This window comes from Delphinus delphis, chromosome 6 (genome assembly GCF_949987515.2).
Source record: "Delphinus delphis chromosome 6, mDelDel1.2, whole genome shotgun sequence".
NCBI lineage: Eukaryota > Metazoa > Chordata > Mammalia > Artiodactyla > Delphinidae > Delphinus > Delphinus delphis.
This window is the reverse complement of record NC_082688.1, coordinates 92,972,249-92,985,552: the sequence shown is the minus strand read 5'-3', so window position 1 is coordinate 92,985,552 and position 13,304 is coordinate 92,972,249. Positions and strand designations below refer to the sequence as shown.

Genomic DNA, 13,304 nt, shown 5'->3' with positions numbered 1-13,304 from the left:
GGGAGGAGAAGGTGGCCCCATCAAGGAGGTCATTTGCTGAGGCTGTTTGCAGTGTTGGGACCAGAGCCCAGTCTTGCCCCAGGGTTTCCACAGAGTGGTCTCCACAGCCCACCACCCCAGCCACTGTGGAATGAGTACGGGATCTGCGGGTGGCTCGTGTACAGGACCCTGCCATGCTTTGGAAAGGGGGCTTCTGTCTGGGCCCTTCCCCTCCTCCGGTCCACTCTCCTCCAAGCCCTTATTTTGTAAGACAGGCCCTCAGCCCTTCTCAGCACCCGGACACGCCTGGCCAGGCCCCACTGGGGTAAGAGGGAGTGGCCCAGCAGACGCAGAGCTTCAGGAAGAAGGTGGTGGCAGCGGGGCCAGGTGGGCAGATGAAGTTCCCAGGCCCAGACCCTCTGTGCCAAACAGACATCCACCCCAGAGCTCGGCCACCAGGCACTCCAACGGGGGTGCACAGCCCGGCGAGAAAGGGAAAGGGGGTGCCCCCAATGGCCTAGAGTGTGTCATGGGGATATGGCCACGCAGGTGTGCTTTGAAAAAGGCACCTGAGCAAGGTCCGGGAGCAGGGAGCCATGGGGCACAAGGCACTAAGGGGTCTGTACCCCTTTGCTCCCAAGGGTCACTGGGGACCACAGTGGGGAACCACCTCCAGGCCTCCTCCAGGGGAAGGACAGGGACTTACGGGAAAACTGCACTGTCACTTTGAGTCCAGCTGGGACGAGGCCCCTAATCTGGGAAGCCCCCATCTCCCGTGCCAGGATAGTTCCCATGGTTCCCATGACCCCTAGTGGGGGTCCTGGTGGTGAAGGTGGTCTGTGTGCCCCCAGGTCCTGCGGACGTTCACTTTCTCTGGGAGAAGAACGGGCGAGAGCTGGAGGTGTGTGTTCCTGCGCAAACCCACGCGCTGCCTGATGGCAGGGCCCATGTGCTCAGCTGGCTGCGAGATGCGCTCCGGGAAAGCGCCGAGTACCGCTGCTCCGCGCTCGCCACGGCGGGGAACAAGACCTCCAAGGTGCGGGTCACCGTGACCAGACTCGGTAAGTGCGCTCTCCTAGCCTCGACTCTTCACTATTTACCCTTGTCCCTCGAGCAGCAGACTTGCATGGGAACATTTCAGTCTGGGGATTACCTGTAGGGTTTCACGAACATGGATGAGTTAGCTTTTCACTGTCTGCCTCATTGGTGCATGCATGTGTGTGTGCACACGCACACACCTGTACCCGTGTGCACACATGAATGCATGCTGGCTGCCAATCCCCCGTCCTCCCGATAGAAGACTCAATCTTTTTTTTTTAGCTACATGGCTTGTGGAATCTTAGTTCCCCGACCAGGGATTGAACCCAGGCCCTGGGCAGTGAGAGTGCGGAGTCCTAACCACTGGACCGCCAGGGAATTCCCTGTGTTAACATTATTAGGTTGGCCGACCCCGTAGTCTATTATGATTTCCCCTCCGGTACTTTTGTTTCCCACGTAGGTAACCACTGTGCCGATTCCTACTTGCTTGGTTCATACTTGTCATTAATTCCACATCAGACCCTGCAGTTCAGTCCCCAGTCAGTACAGACATACTGGTGTCCTGTTGTCAGCATCCCCAGAACCTCTGCACCAGGAGCCAAGTGCCTCCCTGGGACTGGCTCTCCCGCTGAGGCTAGAGATTCCATTCCTCTCTGTTGGATCTCGTGATGTGTTTCCCGGCGTGCCTTCCTTTCTTTGATTTCATTCTTCTGTGAAGTGTCTCTTCTGGCACACCCAGGGTGTATGGGGGGAGTCAGTGTTTTGAGAGCCTATGTCTTTTCTCCATCTTCACACTTAGAGAGTCCAGCAGGCTGGACAGTTCTGGCCTGAAAATCATTCCCTAGTGTGTGAGGCTGGCCCCGTCTTCTGGCTCCTGAGAGCCTGCCACTGACCCTGTGTGACCACTGGCTTTCTGAGCGCTGTGCAAGTGCGTGCCTGGCTGGGCCCCGTCACACGTGGAAGCCCCCGCCTTCAACTCTCGGAAGCGTTCAACACTTATTCACTTTTCTCCACTTCATTTCCTGTTCTTTCTGGAACTGTTTTCCAAGATGTTGGGCTACTTGGGGTGGTCCATCTTCTCTTTCCTGTCACCTCTGCTTCTGTTAGCTCTTCTCAACTTTATCTTGCACACCTGTTAGTTTTCATCCCACTCTCACACTTTATTACTCGGAGGTTTTCATTTTGTTCTGTCATGAGTGCATTCTCTTCTTGCCTTGTGGATGTGGTGTCTTCTCCCCTCTCTGAGGGTTATTGAGAGGATTTTCCAGTTTTCTTTTCCCTCCCAGTTGCCCTTTTTTGGTGGTTTTGTCTGTTTCCCTCAGAAGTCTTGGGACCCTTGATTGTTGGTTACATTTGAGAGGGGCACAAAGATCCCTCCTACGAGGCCCTTTCTCCCCAAGGTGCAGTCTTTGGACAGGCAGCATTCCTACTACTTGGGAGTTCGTTAGAAATGCACAGCGACTCAGAAGTCCCGGGAGCACCTTGTGTTAACTTCTCCAGGAGATTCCTACGTGCGCTAGTGAGGAGGCTGGTCTGCCCCGCACCCGTCCACTGTCGTGCGGAGGGCCTCTGGCTACAGCCCACACTTGGAGCAGCAGGCCGTCCAGGGCTTAGGTTGGGCCATCTGTGAGGACTTAGGTTGGCAAGAGGCTGGGGCCTCATCATTCAGTACATAAAGCCCACCATCCTGTCTGCCTTCAGTGCGGGTGCTGCCCAGGTCACCCGTCCTGTGCTCTCCAAGAACACAGTCTCTTGGGGAGCAGAGGCAGGGCAGCTCCCCGGCTGTGCAGAGAGGCTAGGGTCCTTGGGGCCACGTGCTTCTGCTTCTGCACAGCCTTTGAAGCAGCCTGCGTGCCAACTCCCTGTTGCCCAAGCTCCTGAGCGTCTCCCAGCTGCTGGCCTAGGACCCTGTGTGCTTGGGTCTGCTGATTCTGCCAGGGGCCGTTTCCACTGGTCCCTCTGCTTCTCAACTTTCAGGTTTTCACTGTTTCCTCTCCTATTCTTTGTCCTTTTTCAAGAGTTTATATGTAAATGTACATATTTTAAAAGGTCCTTTGTCCTTTAAGTGGGGGTTACAGAGAAAAGGAAGTTACAAATATTCGCTCCCACCTAGAACCTCCATTCCTGTCGTTTCTGTAGAATGCCCTTGCCTGTTGCTGTCAAGGTAAAATGAATGATCTCGTCATAAGTGTGCCTTACAAATTGTGACCTCTTATCCAGAAGTCAAGTGAACGGTACTATCAGCAAGTAGCTAAGTAGGAGTAGCCAGAGAAGCAACTAGGCAGTTGGGGCCATTACTGCTTGACCTCATCTAACTCAGCTGCCTTATAAGGAAGGTGCAGCTCACAGATGATGAAGGTTAAGTGACTCATGCAAGGTCACACAGCTCACTAGCCAGTAAGGAGCAGGGCTTGACTCTGATGGCAAGAAAATTTACACCTGGGTCACTCTGTGGACAGTAGACCCAAAATCCAGGAGAGGGCATGAGCACAGTTAAGACAGCTCAGTATTTTCTATCTCCCCACAGACCCCACCATGTTTACTGAAGGTACGGGTGGTGGTGGGTGAGGATGTGTTAGAAGATGAAATGTTTCTTTTGGGATTTGGATTCGCACGTGTTGAGTCAGGAGCCCCTGCAGGGCCCCTGTAGTGAAGGGCCACTAAGGGCCCTCCTCCAGAACTCTGGGTGCCTCCCACTGTCGTCCTGGGATGGGGCAGCTCCAGCCGAGGGCTGGTTGTGTGGCTACCGTCACCATTGGGCCTGCTCAGCTCTGCTCAGGGTATTAGTTCGACTTACTGTCTGAAGGACTCAGGTCGTTGGAACCCATTTCTTTCTTGCTTTTTTAAAAGAATTTATTTTGGCTGCGGCGGGTCTTAGTTGCAGCATGCAGCATCTTTAGTTGCGGCATGCATGCAGGATCTAGTTCCCCGACTAGGGATCGAACCCGGGCCCCCTGCAATGGGAGCCCGGAGTCTTCCCACTGGACCACCAGGGAAGTCCCTGGAACCCATTTGCATTGCTCGTGAGGTGTGGGGAGTTAGCCCCTCTCCTGGCTACACAGAAAGGGCCAGTGAGATGTGCGGCTGGGGCCACTGTGACCTTGGGGAGCAGCTGCTGTGGGAGTTGGTGGCCCGGGGAAGGGCAGGCAGGGGGCACTGACTATGGAAGCCCCTGCAGCCAGGAAGGCGAGGCCCGAGGGGTAAACGCCTCACCCCTGCCCACTTGGCTGCCTCGGCCTGGCTCGGCCCTACAGAGGGGCATCACCTAGCTCACAGCACAGCCTCGGTGCGTGGAGGGCCCCCGGGGGACCGTGAAGGCCAGCAAGCTGAGACCTGGAGCCCCGCCTCTGTCTTGCAGAGGCGACCCAGCAGGAGAGGTGGACCAGAGAGCTCGCCACCTGGAGGGCCGTGGTCGGGGAACACGACCGCATGATGCACAGCTGGAGGAAGGAGTGGGTATGTGGCCGGGCCCGAGGGAGGGCAGGGGTCTGGGGGGCCCGTGCTGCCAGTGGGCCCCACGTGCTTCCTGCTGGCCCACTGAGCAGTTCTGCTTTCTGAAACCTGCACCCCTGCCACCCGCAGCCATCCAGCCTGGAGCCAATCCCCGGAAGGGAGTCAGCGCAGGGTGGGGCCCTTACAGGAAACCGAAATCAGGCAGGGCCAGTTGGTTCTGGCAAGAAGCCCCCATGGCCACTGTGACCCCCAGACACAGCTTAGCACACCAGGCTTCCCTCCCGCGGGACCCTAGACCCCACAGGGAGCACACGGGAAGGGGACTCGAGGCCCTCCTGTTCTGCCAGGAACTCGAAGTCCACGTTGTTCTTTCAGGAACGCTGTAACCAGGACACCTAGCCACCAGGAGGCAGTGCTGACTCCAACCCCAAGCCGACCTTGCCGTCACCTGCCATGCAGCCCTGGATGCCCCAGGGCAGTGAGCTGCCTCCCCGCTGCTGGACGAGGCCATCAGGGCTGCTCAGTGGAGAACACGGAGCCCTGAGTGAACCTGCGACAGTAGCCGAAACCTCTTTTAATTAGGTGCTTAGATGGGACAGAATGGCCTGACAGAAACAGGAAACCAAAAAGGTGTTAACAGGCTACAGACAGAAACCCTGGTTAAGACGGCAGTGTGCATGACGGTTCCTCCCCCAGAAGCACTGTTGTTACGCTCCACAGGTCACTCCTCACCATCTGACTGATTTCATGTCATGCAAAGGGGCCGCCCCCTGCCCCCTAAACAGCCCAGTGTTAGCTCAGTCCCCTCTTAACTGCTGGTTTTACTGCTGTGGAGCCACCTTCATACTTAGCCACTCGACTCTAAAGGACAGGGAAGGGCAAGGCTTCAAATGACAAGAATTTGCCTTAAACCTTGAGTGCTGAGGTCCCAACTCAGGAGCTAACAAACATGGATTGAAGAGACTCTGTTATTCCTCACTAATATCAGAGCTTCGGCCTGTTTTCTAAAGCTCCCAGTGTGCACCTGTGCACTGGCGGCCACGGCCTGGGCACCGAGCTTGTATGAAGCGGAAAAGCCAGCAGGTCAGCTGTGTGCCTCTCCCGGGTCACAGTCACTCTTCTCACAGCGGTGCGGGTCTGATGAGGCTACTCTGTACACATGCTTCTGGGTCCCTAGTTGTTCACGCTGTGTGTGTGTGTGTGTGTGTGTGTGTGTGTGTGTGTGTATAAATATGAAGGCCGAGGCTGCTCAGCCTGTAACCTTACAGATACTTTTTGTTTGTGGAATGACGTTTTTTTAATGGAATGCCAGTCTATCATAAAACCAAAACCTCTGTTAAGTTATACTTCTCCTGTGACCCTAGCAAATGGATGTCTCCTCAGCTTCATGACCACAGCTGTTTCCAGACCCCCTTGTCCTGAAGCTGGGTACCTTCGTACAAGAGCAGCACACATTTCCAGCCAGTCACCTAGAGGATCCGTTCTGAACAAGGCTTCTGAGGACAGCTGGCTTCGGGGTTAAAGTTGTCCCGTTTGCCCACCCAGCTGCTGGCCCACCTTGCCAGCAGACGCCGAGCTGGCTCACGGACCGCCACGCACTGTGACAGGGTTTTTGGTGAAACACCCATCGGCCCTCGCTGTGGTTCTAGTGCAGGTAGGCTCCAGCCACCACAGCTGCGGAGTGGATAGCTCCAAGACTGGGGCCCTTTCCTTGGTGCTATGATTCTTCCTCAAGTTTGGATACAGTCAGAGCACTTTCATGCCCAACAAAACAAAACAGACACTTGCAGTTATCACAACGTCAACATGCAGGGTCCTGGTGGGAAATGGGATTATGAGGATGAGTTTTCTCTGAACTGTTGGAAGAAAATAAAGAGTTCTTTCTACATTTGCTCAGTGAAGCGTGTTTGTATTTGGGGAGCCTGCCTGCTTTCTGTGGCACCATCAGTACAGAGTAGGTCACTGTGTCACCTGCAGCAGTGGCCTCTGTCAGGAAAATGACACCATGACCAGGGCAACTCAGCATTAAGTCACACAAGTGAACCCTCTCAGGAGCTGAATGAATGTAATGTTAAAAACCCAACGTACTTTGTTCAGCTAATCTGAACAAATACTACAGACCCAGAGGCCTTGGGGGCTCTGGACAAACAACGTGCATCTCTAGCAGAGATTTCTTAATGATTTTTTGATCTGTCAGTTTTATAATTCTAGACTGCTGAATGCAGCTGACAAGCTATTTAACTTTCTCCCTATAAGTTCATTTGGAACCTTTACTTTTCAAACCTACTATAGTTGACACAGGGTGGGGTCCTCCCTGCTATTCCTCCTGGTGGCCCTGAGGGAGAAACCTGTGACAGGATGGAGGGCTTGGTGGACCAGATTGCATGTCCCTCATTTAAACAGCTCAGAAAGTGTATGGAAAAGCAGGGCACACACCGGGAACAACAGATGAGAAGATAGACTGGTGCTTCCCACAGATGACCTCCACCTCGCCGCCAGCCCTGGCCACGCAGCGGGCCATTTCCGACTCCTTATTCCACTTTTATTTGCTTGTCACAGGCCACTCACTCTCAGAGGTACATCTGGCATGACTGAATTCAACTAACAGTATTTTCAAGCCCACACGATACCTTGCTTGCTTGACAAGTGCAAAGCAGTGAAACTCGTTCCTGCCATTTCCCGTGACCAGCACGCCAGCAGGCCAGACCGAGGCGGGTCCAGCAACAGTCTCTAAGGGTTAGTCTCTACTTCGAGACCCAAGAGGCCTGAGCGCAGCAAACCTCTCCCTGCTCAGTCCCCTTCAGTTCAAAGAAGAGTGCCCAAAAGACACGTATCAGGACGCAGGACCACTGATTAGACCAAGATGACTGGAGTCTCCAGTGAAATTAAATAATCACTCTTTATTCAAAATAAATAAGCCCTCTTACTTACAGGAAAATATGAAAGTAAACTTCTATCCTTCTGGCCTCTAAGATAGAAACCACATTCAAAATATGTTCACTTACAAAAGAAAAAAAATATTTGCAGATTATTTGCAGAAAACTGAAATTTAGGAACTTCAATATACATGTTTCTTTGCGAAATAAAGAATAAAAGGAATAATTCATGTCAAAAGGTCACAGGTTAGAGAACGGATTTTCCTCCTGAGGCTCATTTTAGCAAACCCTCCAAGTACCCCCAAATCTTCTGGCCAAAAAGCCACAACCTGAGAAAGGAACCCCTCCCCACCCCACCGCTCCTGCACTAACACTGGCTCCCACAGCGCCCATCCAGCGGCTTCTGCAGGGCTGTGCTGGGTCACCGGGTCCGGGAACATCAGGCTGGCACCCTGCTGCCTCCCAGCCACATCACCTCAGACCCCCGCTGCTTTCCACAAACTAACTTGGCTCAGCTACTCTGCAATGGAGAGACGTTCCCTTAGCAGCAGAGTACTCCAAGTACCACCTTTTCCAGCATTTTCCAGACTCATATTGCACTCAGAGGGCCAAGGCTGCATCCCGAGGCTTTGTGAAAAGGTTTCCGCCAGCATACCAAGTGCCCGTCCATGGGACTCGCAGCTTTTGGATGCCTACAAACACCACTGGTTAACTTCCCAATTAAACAGTCATACAAAACACACACTAGGTCAACGAAGAACTGAGAAGAAGAAAAAGACCCCGAAGTCTTTCAGCCCCCGCCCCCTTACCCCAAATACACAAACACACAGGAAAGAACTTTTATAAATTCAAGTTCATCATCTGAGAGGTCGAAGCCTCCAGCGATTCCTCCAGTTCCAGGGCACGTCGAGTGTATGCTTCCAGATGGTTTCTCCAGATTTCAACTGGAAACAAGAAAGTGCACAGCTGATGAACGGCAGGGACAGTCAGGGAAGTCTCTTGGAAAGCAAGCAGCATGTGGCCTGCCCAGCGAACCAGCTCCCTAGATGGGGCCCAGCAAGGACTCAAGCCCAAGTCCCCAACTGCAACCCCCTCGTGAGCAGCACCAAGCACCTTGGCGCACGCCGGCCTTGACAACCGCCCGCCAGGGATACAGCTGTCCTCAAGGATGCCCTCTGTTTGGGTGCCATCTGACCCGAGGTCTGTCTGAGACATCCACTGACCAGCCCTCCCAAGTCTGAGACCACCTCTTAAACAAGGGCCGGGTCTTAACGGGGCCTTTTGCAGCTGGTCCTGCCACAGTGGCCATGCTGCTCTCCTGGGCACCCTTTTTAATCAGTGTCGATGAAGACTTAGAGGAGGCTCAACCCCAAATCCATTCCCCCAGCACTCACTGTAGTGTGGCTCCTCTTTTCCGGCAGGGGCCAGGGGTCTGTTCTCTGCAGAGCAGCTGGGGCCCTGCGTGGGCAGGCTAGCGGGTGCAAGGGGCCCAGGCTCTCCCGGCAGCTCCCAGTGCGCATTCTCCAGCATGGTCCTGTACGCCTGCCGGGCCGCCATCGTCAGCTCGACCATCTTGTGGAACTGGTCCTTGGGCAGAAACGAGAGCACAGGTGACATCCCCTGCAAACTGGCGATGGCGCCCTCCACGGGGAAGCAGGGTGATGCCCGCCTGCGGTGCTGCCCGAGGGAAGAGCAGGTGCTGACCTCAGGCCTGCTTAAGGCTCCTCTGCGGCAGGAGTGAGCCTGGACCTAAATTCGGAATCACACTTCCATGCTTTTAAGGAAAGAAGGCCACCAACGCTGCTGCCTTCAACACGGGGGCCCCTGAGGCTCAGGGCTGCTGTGCTGTGGAAGTGCAGACAACCACCATCCCTCCCGACTCCCTCCCACAAGCAAGATAGGCCGGCGCCCCCTCGCCATCTCACCTGGGCCCCGTCGTAGCTAAAGATCCCCACCACGCTGACAGGAACAGCCTTGTTCAGACTGCGCCCCAGAGCTTTGCGGTTGAGAGCAAACACAAAGGGGATGTTCTGCTCACAGGCGTAGTCAATGATGGTGTGCAGGGTATCGTCCAGCCCACCTGGTCAAAGGACAATGAAAATGACAAGGAAGTGCATCACACGAGCGTGCTGGTGACACTGGCCGCCAAGGGCTTTTCCCGACAGTGACACTCCTGGCTATTTCCTTACTCAAGCCAGTGTACCAGGCCAGGTTTGACCAGGAGAGAGCCAGTCACTGCGGTGCAAGTACACTACTACTCTAGGCCACATGGAAGAAATCAACTCTCCAAGAGACACTTCTAAAAGCAATAAAACATGTCCACGTCAAGTCAACATCTGGTGCTGGTGCTGTGCGTAATGGAAAAATGAAGGCTTGGTTAAGTATCTGCTGAATACCGCGTGCCACTCTCGGTCTAACGGCCTCGTGTGGACTGGCTCCTATATCCTCACAAAACCCTGAGGGGGAGGCTGCACCCCACTTAAGAGATGGAAATCCAGAGCCCAGAGAGGTCACTGAGTACCTCCAACCCTGCCTCCCAGCGAAGCAGCAGCCAGGCAGGAGTGGGGCAGGGGTGGCACTGAGAGCAGAGAGGGTTAAGGGAGCCCTGCATGCGGGTGACATGCCTGTGAAGCCAGAAACCCAGCAGCACTGACAAGTTACCACCAACAGGAGGATCACATCTGGACGTCTGTGCACAAGTAGTGCAGAAACCAGTATGCACACACGCATCAGCCAGCTAGAACATAAAACGGAAGAAATGACTTTATACATGACAGCAACCAAACACTACAACAGGTAAGGATAAATGTGGCAAGAAACGTGAGAGATTTATAGAGCAACTTCAACATGCTAGTGAAACACAATAGAAAATCTAAACAAAAGGCACCTATGCTCTTGGATGGAATGATCCAATATGATCACATGTCAATTTTATGTTAATGTAAAACTTTTTATACTGTAACTTACTCTCAGTGGGATTTTTTTGAGAAATTAAAAAATATTGTGTTGGCCAAAAGGTTCATTCTTTTTTTCCGTAAGATGTCTCCAGTAGCACTTAGATGTCTTTAACTTCATTCGAAACAATTTTGTTAGATTGTATTGTGACAGCTGCCATATCAGCAGGCATTTAAAAAAACATCAAAATTGGTGAATTTTTGTGTAGCCATTTTAATATTGAAGATGGAAGAAAAAAAGCAACATTTTCGGCATATTATGCTTTATTATTTCAAGAAAGGTGGAAACGCAAAAGAAAGATTTGTGCAGTGTATGGAGAAGGTGCTGTGACTGATCAAATGTGTCAAAAGTGATTTGCAAAGTTTCGTGCTGGAGATTTCTCGCTGGCTGATGCTGCACAGTCGGGCAGACCAGTTGAAGTTGATAGCGACCAAATCAAGACATTAATTGAGAACAATCAACGTTACACCACACTCAGGAGACAGCCGACATACTCAAAATATTCAAATCAAGCACTGAAAATCATTTGCACCAGCTTGGTTACGTTAATCGCTTTGATGTTTGCGTTCCACATAAGCAAAAAAACCTTCTTGACTGTATTTCGTTATGCGATTCTCTACTGAAACGTAACGAAAATGTTCCGTTTTTAAAACAAATTGTGATGGGTGATGCAAAGTGGATACTGTACAATAATGTGAAATGGAAGAGATCCTGGGGCAAGCAAAACGAACAACCACCAACCACACCAAAGGCTGGTCTTCATCCAAAGAAAGTGATGGTGTATATACAGTGGGATTGGAAGGGAGTTCTCTATCATGAGCTCCTTCTGGAAAACCAAACGATTAATTCCAACAAGTACTGCTCCCAGTTAGACGAAATGAAAGCAGCACTTGAGAAACATCCAGAATTAGTCAAAAGAAAATGCATAATCTTCCATCAGGATGACGCAAGACTGCATGTTTCTTTGATAACCAGGCAAAAACTGTTACAGCTTGGCTGGGCTGGGAAGTTCTGATTCATCCGTCGTATTCACCAGACATTGCACCTTCAGATTTCCATTTATTTCAGTCTTTACAAAAGTCTCTTGACTGAAAAAATTTCCATTTCCTGGAAGACTGTAAAAGGCACCCGGGACAGTTCTTTGCTCAAAAAGTTTTGGGAATATGGAATTATGAAGTTGCCTGAAAAATGGCAGAAGGTAGTGGAACAAAAGGGTGAATACGTTGGTCAATAAAGTTCTTGGTGAAAATGAAAAATGTGTCTTTTATTTTTACTTAAAAATCAAAGAAACTTTTTGGCCAACCCAATACATAATATGAGAACAGCCTTTTGAAAAAGGAAACGTCAGGCTAGCATCGCCAGGTATTAAAGCTTGCTATAAAACTACAAAAATGTAAACGGGGGATGAAGAGCGACAGAATGGAAGGTCCAGAAACGACCCAAATGCGTGGTGCTTGAGCAGGTCTGCAAAAGCACTCTGAAGCACCGGAGAAGGTGCAGAAGGGACAGCGAGCAGGTCAGCCTCTGCGAAGATCCATCTTAGACTAAAATGCATTCAACCTAAACAAAAATGAAAACATGGAAGAACCAGGAAAAAAAAAGAATTAAGAAAAAAAATCTTTAATAATCCTGGAGCAGGAAGGTCGATGAATGACAAAACCTAGATGCAATAAAAACAAGAATAAAAAATACTAATATGTACACACCTGAAGTCTCTGAATGGCCAAAAAAGGTTTAAAGAAAAACAGACACATGACAAAACAAAAATATTTACAACTCTTACCCGAAGGGGCTCTTATTTATTAAAAAAAGGTATACATAAATATAAAAAAGACTGACATCCTAAAAGACAAATGGGTAAAGAATCAACAATTTACAGAAAATGCCAAGCCCTTAAACAAGTGGAAAGGTGCTCAACCTCCCTTCACAAGAAAATGCTAACAGAATCTTCCCAAGAGGGTGGGGAGGCCAGGAGGAAGCAGCAGCCCGGCTTCAGGGGCTGGAGTGTCCCCGGGGGGCAGCGTGGCATGTGCGTTAACCTGGTAAGTGCACAGGCCGTTTCGCTCTAGGAATGTACCTACGGAGATGTTCAGTAAGAAACAACAGTGTGTGGACTTCCCTGGTGGTTCAGTGGTTAAGACTGCACTTCCACTGCAGGGGGTGTGGGCTTGATCCCTGGTTGGGGAACTAAGATCCTGCATGCCGCACAGCGTGGCCAGAAAAAAAAAAAGAAAAAAGAAAAAAACTACAGTGTGAAAGGTGCATCCTTGTTTACGGCTACAGAAATCTGAATGCAACTTAAGTGACCATCAGCCCGGGACTGCGCAGCCAGAAGAATGGGAGTGTCCCGAGCCAGACTGTGATACTAAAAAGAGCAAGGCACAAATGGGATCCAGGACACCAGATCTCACACTCACACACACACACACACACACACGGACTAACAAGGACACATCAAAATATGGCAATGGTGGTTGCCTCTGGGTGGTGGGAAGTATCTGGGGGGACTTACTCCCAAAGGAAAGTAACAAGCACTGAATCCTGCCCTCTTGCATGGTGAGCTGTTTGAACCTAGCATCTGAAAGGAGGTTACAGCATGGCATTGCCCCGGTTCCTCTGGAAACTGACCAATTCCTGAGTGAACACCCAACGTCTGCATGGAAGGAAAAATTTCCCAAGATCTCCTATCACCTGGTATCTAATTATATATGATTACCTAATCTTCTTTCAAGAGGAACTTCTCAAATGCACATCCTACTGCTCTGAGGGAACTGGGAACTCATTCTGCAGCTGGTTTGACTGGGGATTAATGGTTAAGCCCCATATCCCTGAAATCTGCCCACCCCCCTGCCCCAGATCTACCTGAAGAGTATCAAAGATGAGGATGAAATCTCTGGGGATATAAACTTTAAAGATAAAACAGTTCTGGGCAGGTGGTGAAAAGGGGGAGACAGGACCAGAGGTGAGGCGATGGCTGTGTTCCTTACAGTGAGATATTTTCAG

General features: G+C 51.3%; 1 protein-coding gene across 12 annotated transcripts in view; it reads right to left on the bottom strand.

Annotated features, from left to right (window-relative positions):
• Window positions 1-7,355: 7,355 nt before the first annotated feature.
• SECISBP2 (SECIS binding protein 2) overlaps window positions 7,356-13,304 on the bottom strand; it is a 39,567-nt gene continuing 33,618 nt past the window's right edge. For all 12 annotated transcript variants that reach the window (XM_060015085.1, XM_060015080.1, XM_060015082.1 and 9 more), the window contains 3 exons: window positions 9,272-9,426; window positions 8,741-8,933; window positions 7,356-8,290 (listed from right to left, as the gene is read on the bottom strand). In XM_060015085.1, coding sequence (XP_059871068.1) covers window positions 8,187-8,290; window positions 8,741-8,933; window positions 9,272-9,426 — 452 coding nt within the window. In that variant the 3' untranslated portion in view covers window positions 7,356-8,186. The remainder of the gene's footprint in view (window positions 8,291-8,740; window positions 8,934-9,271; window positions 9,427-13,304) is intronic.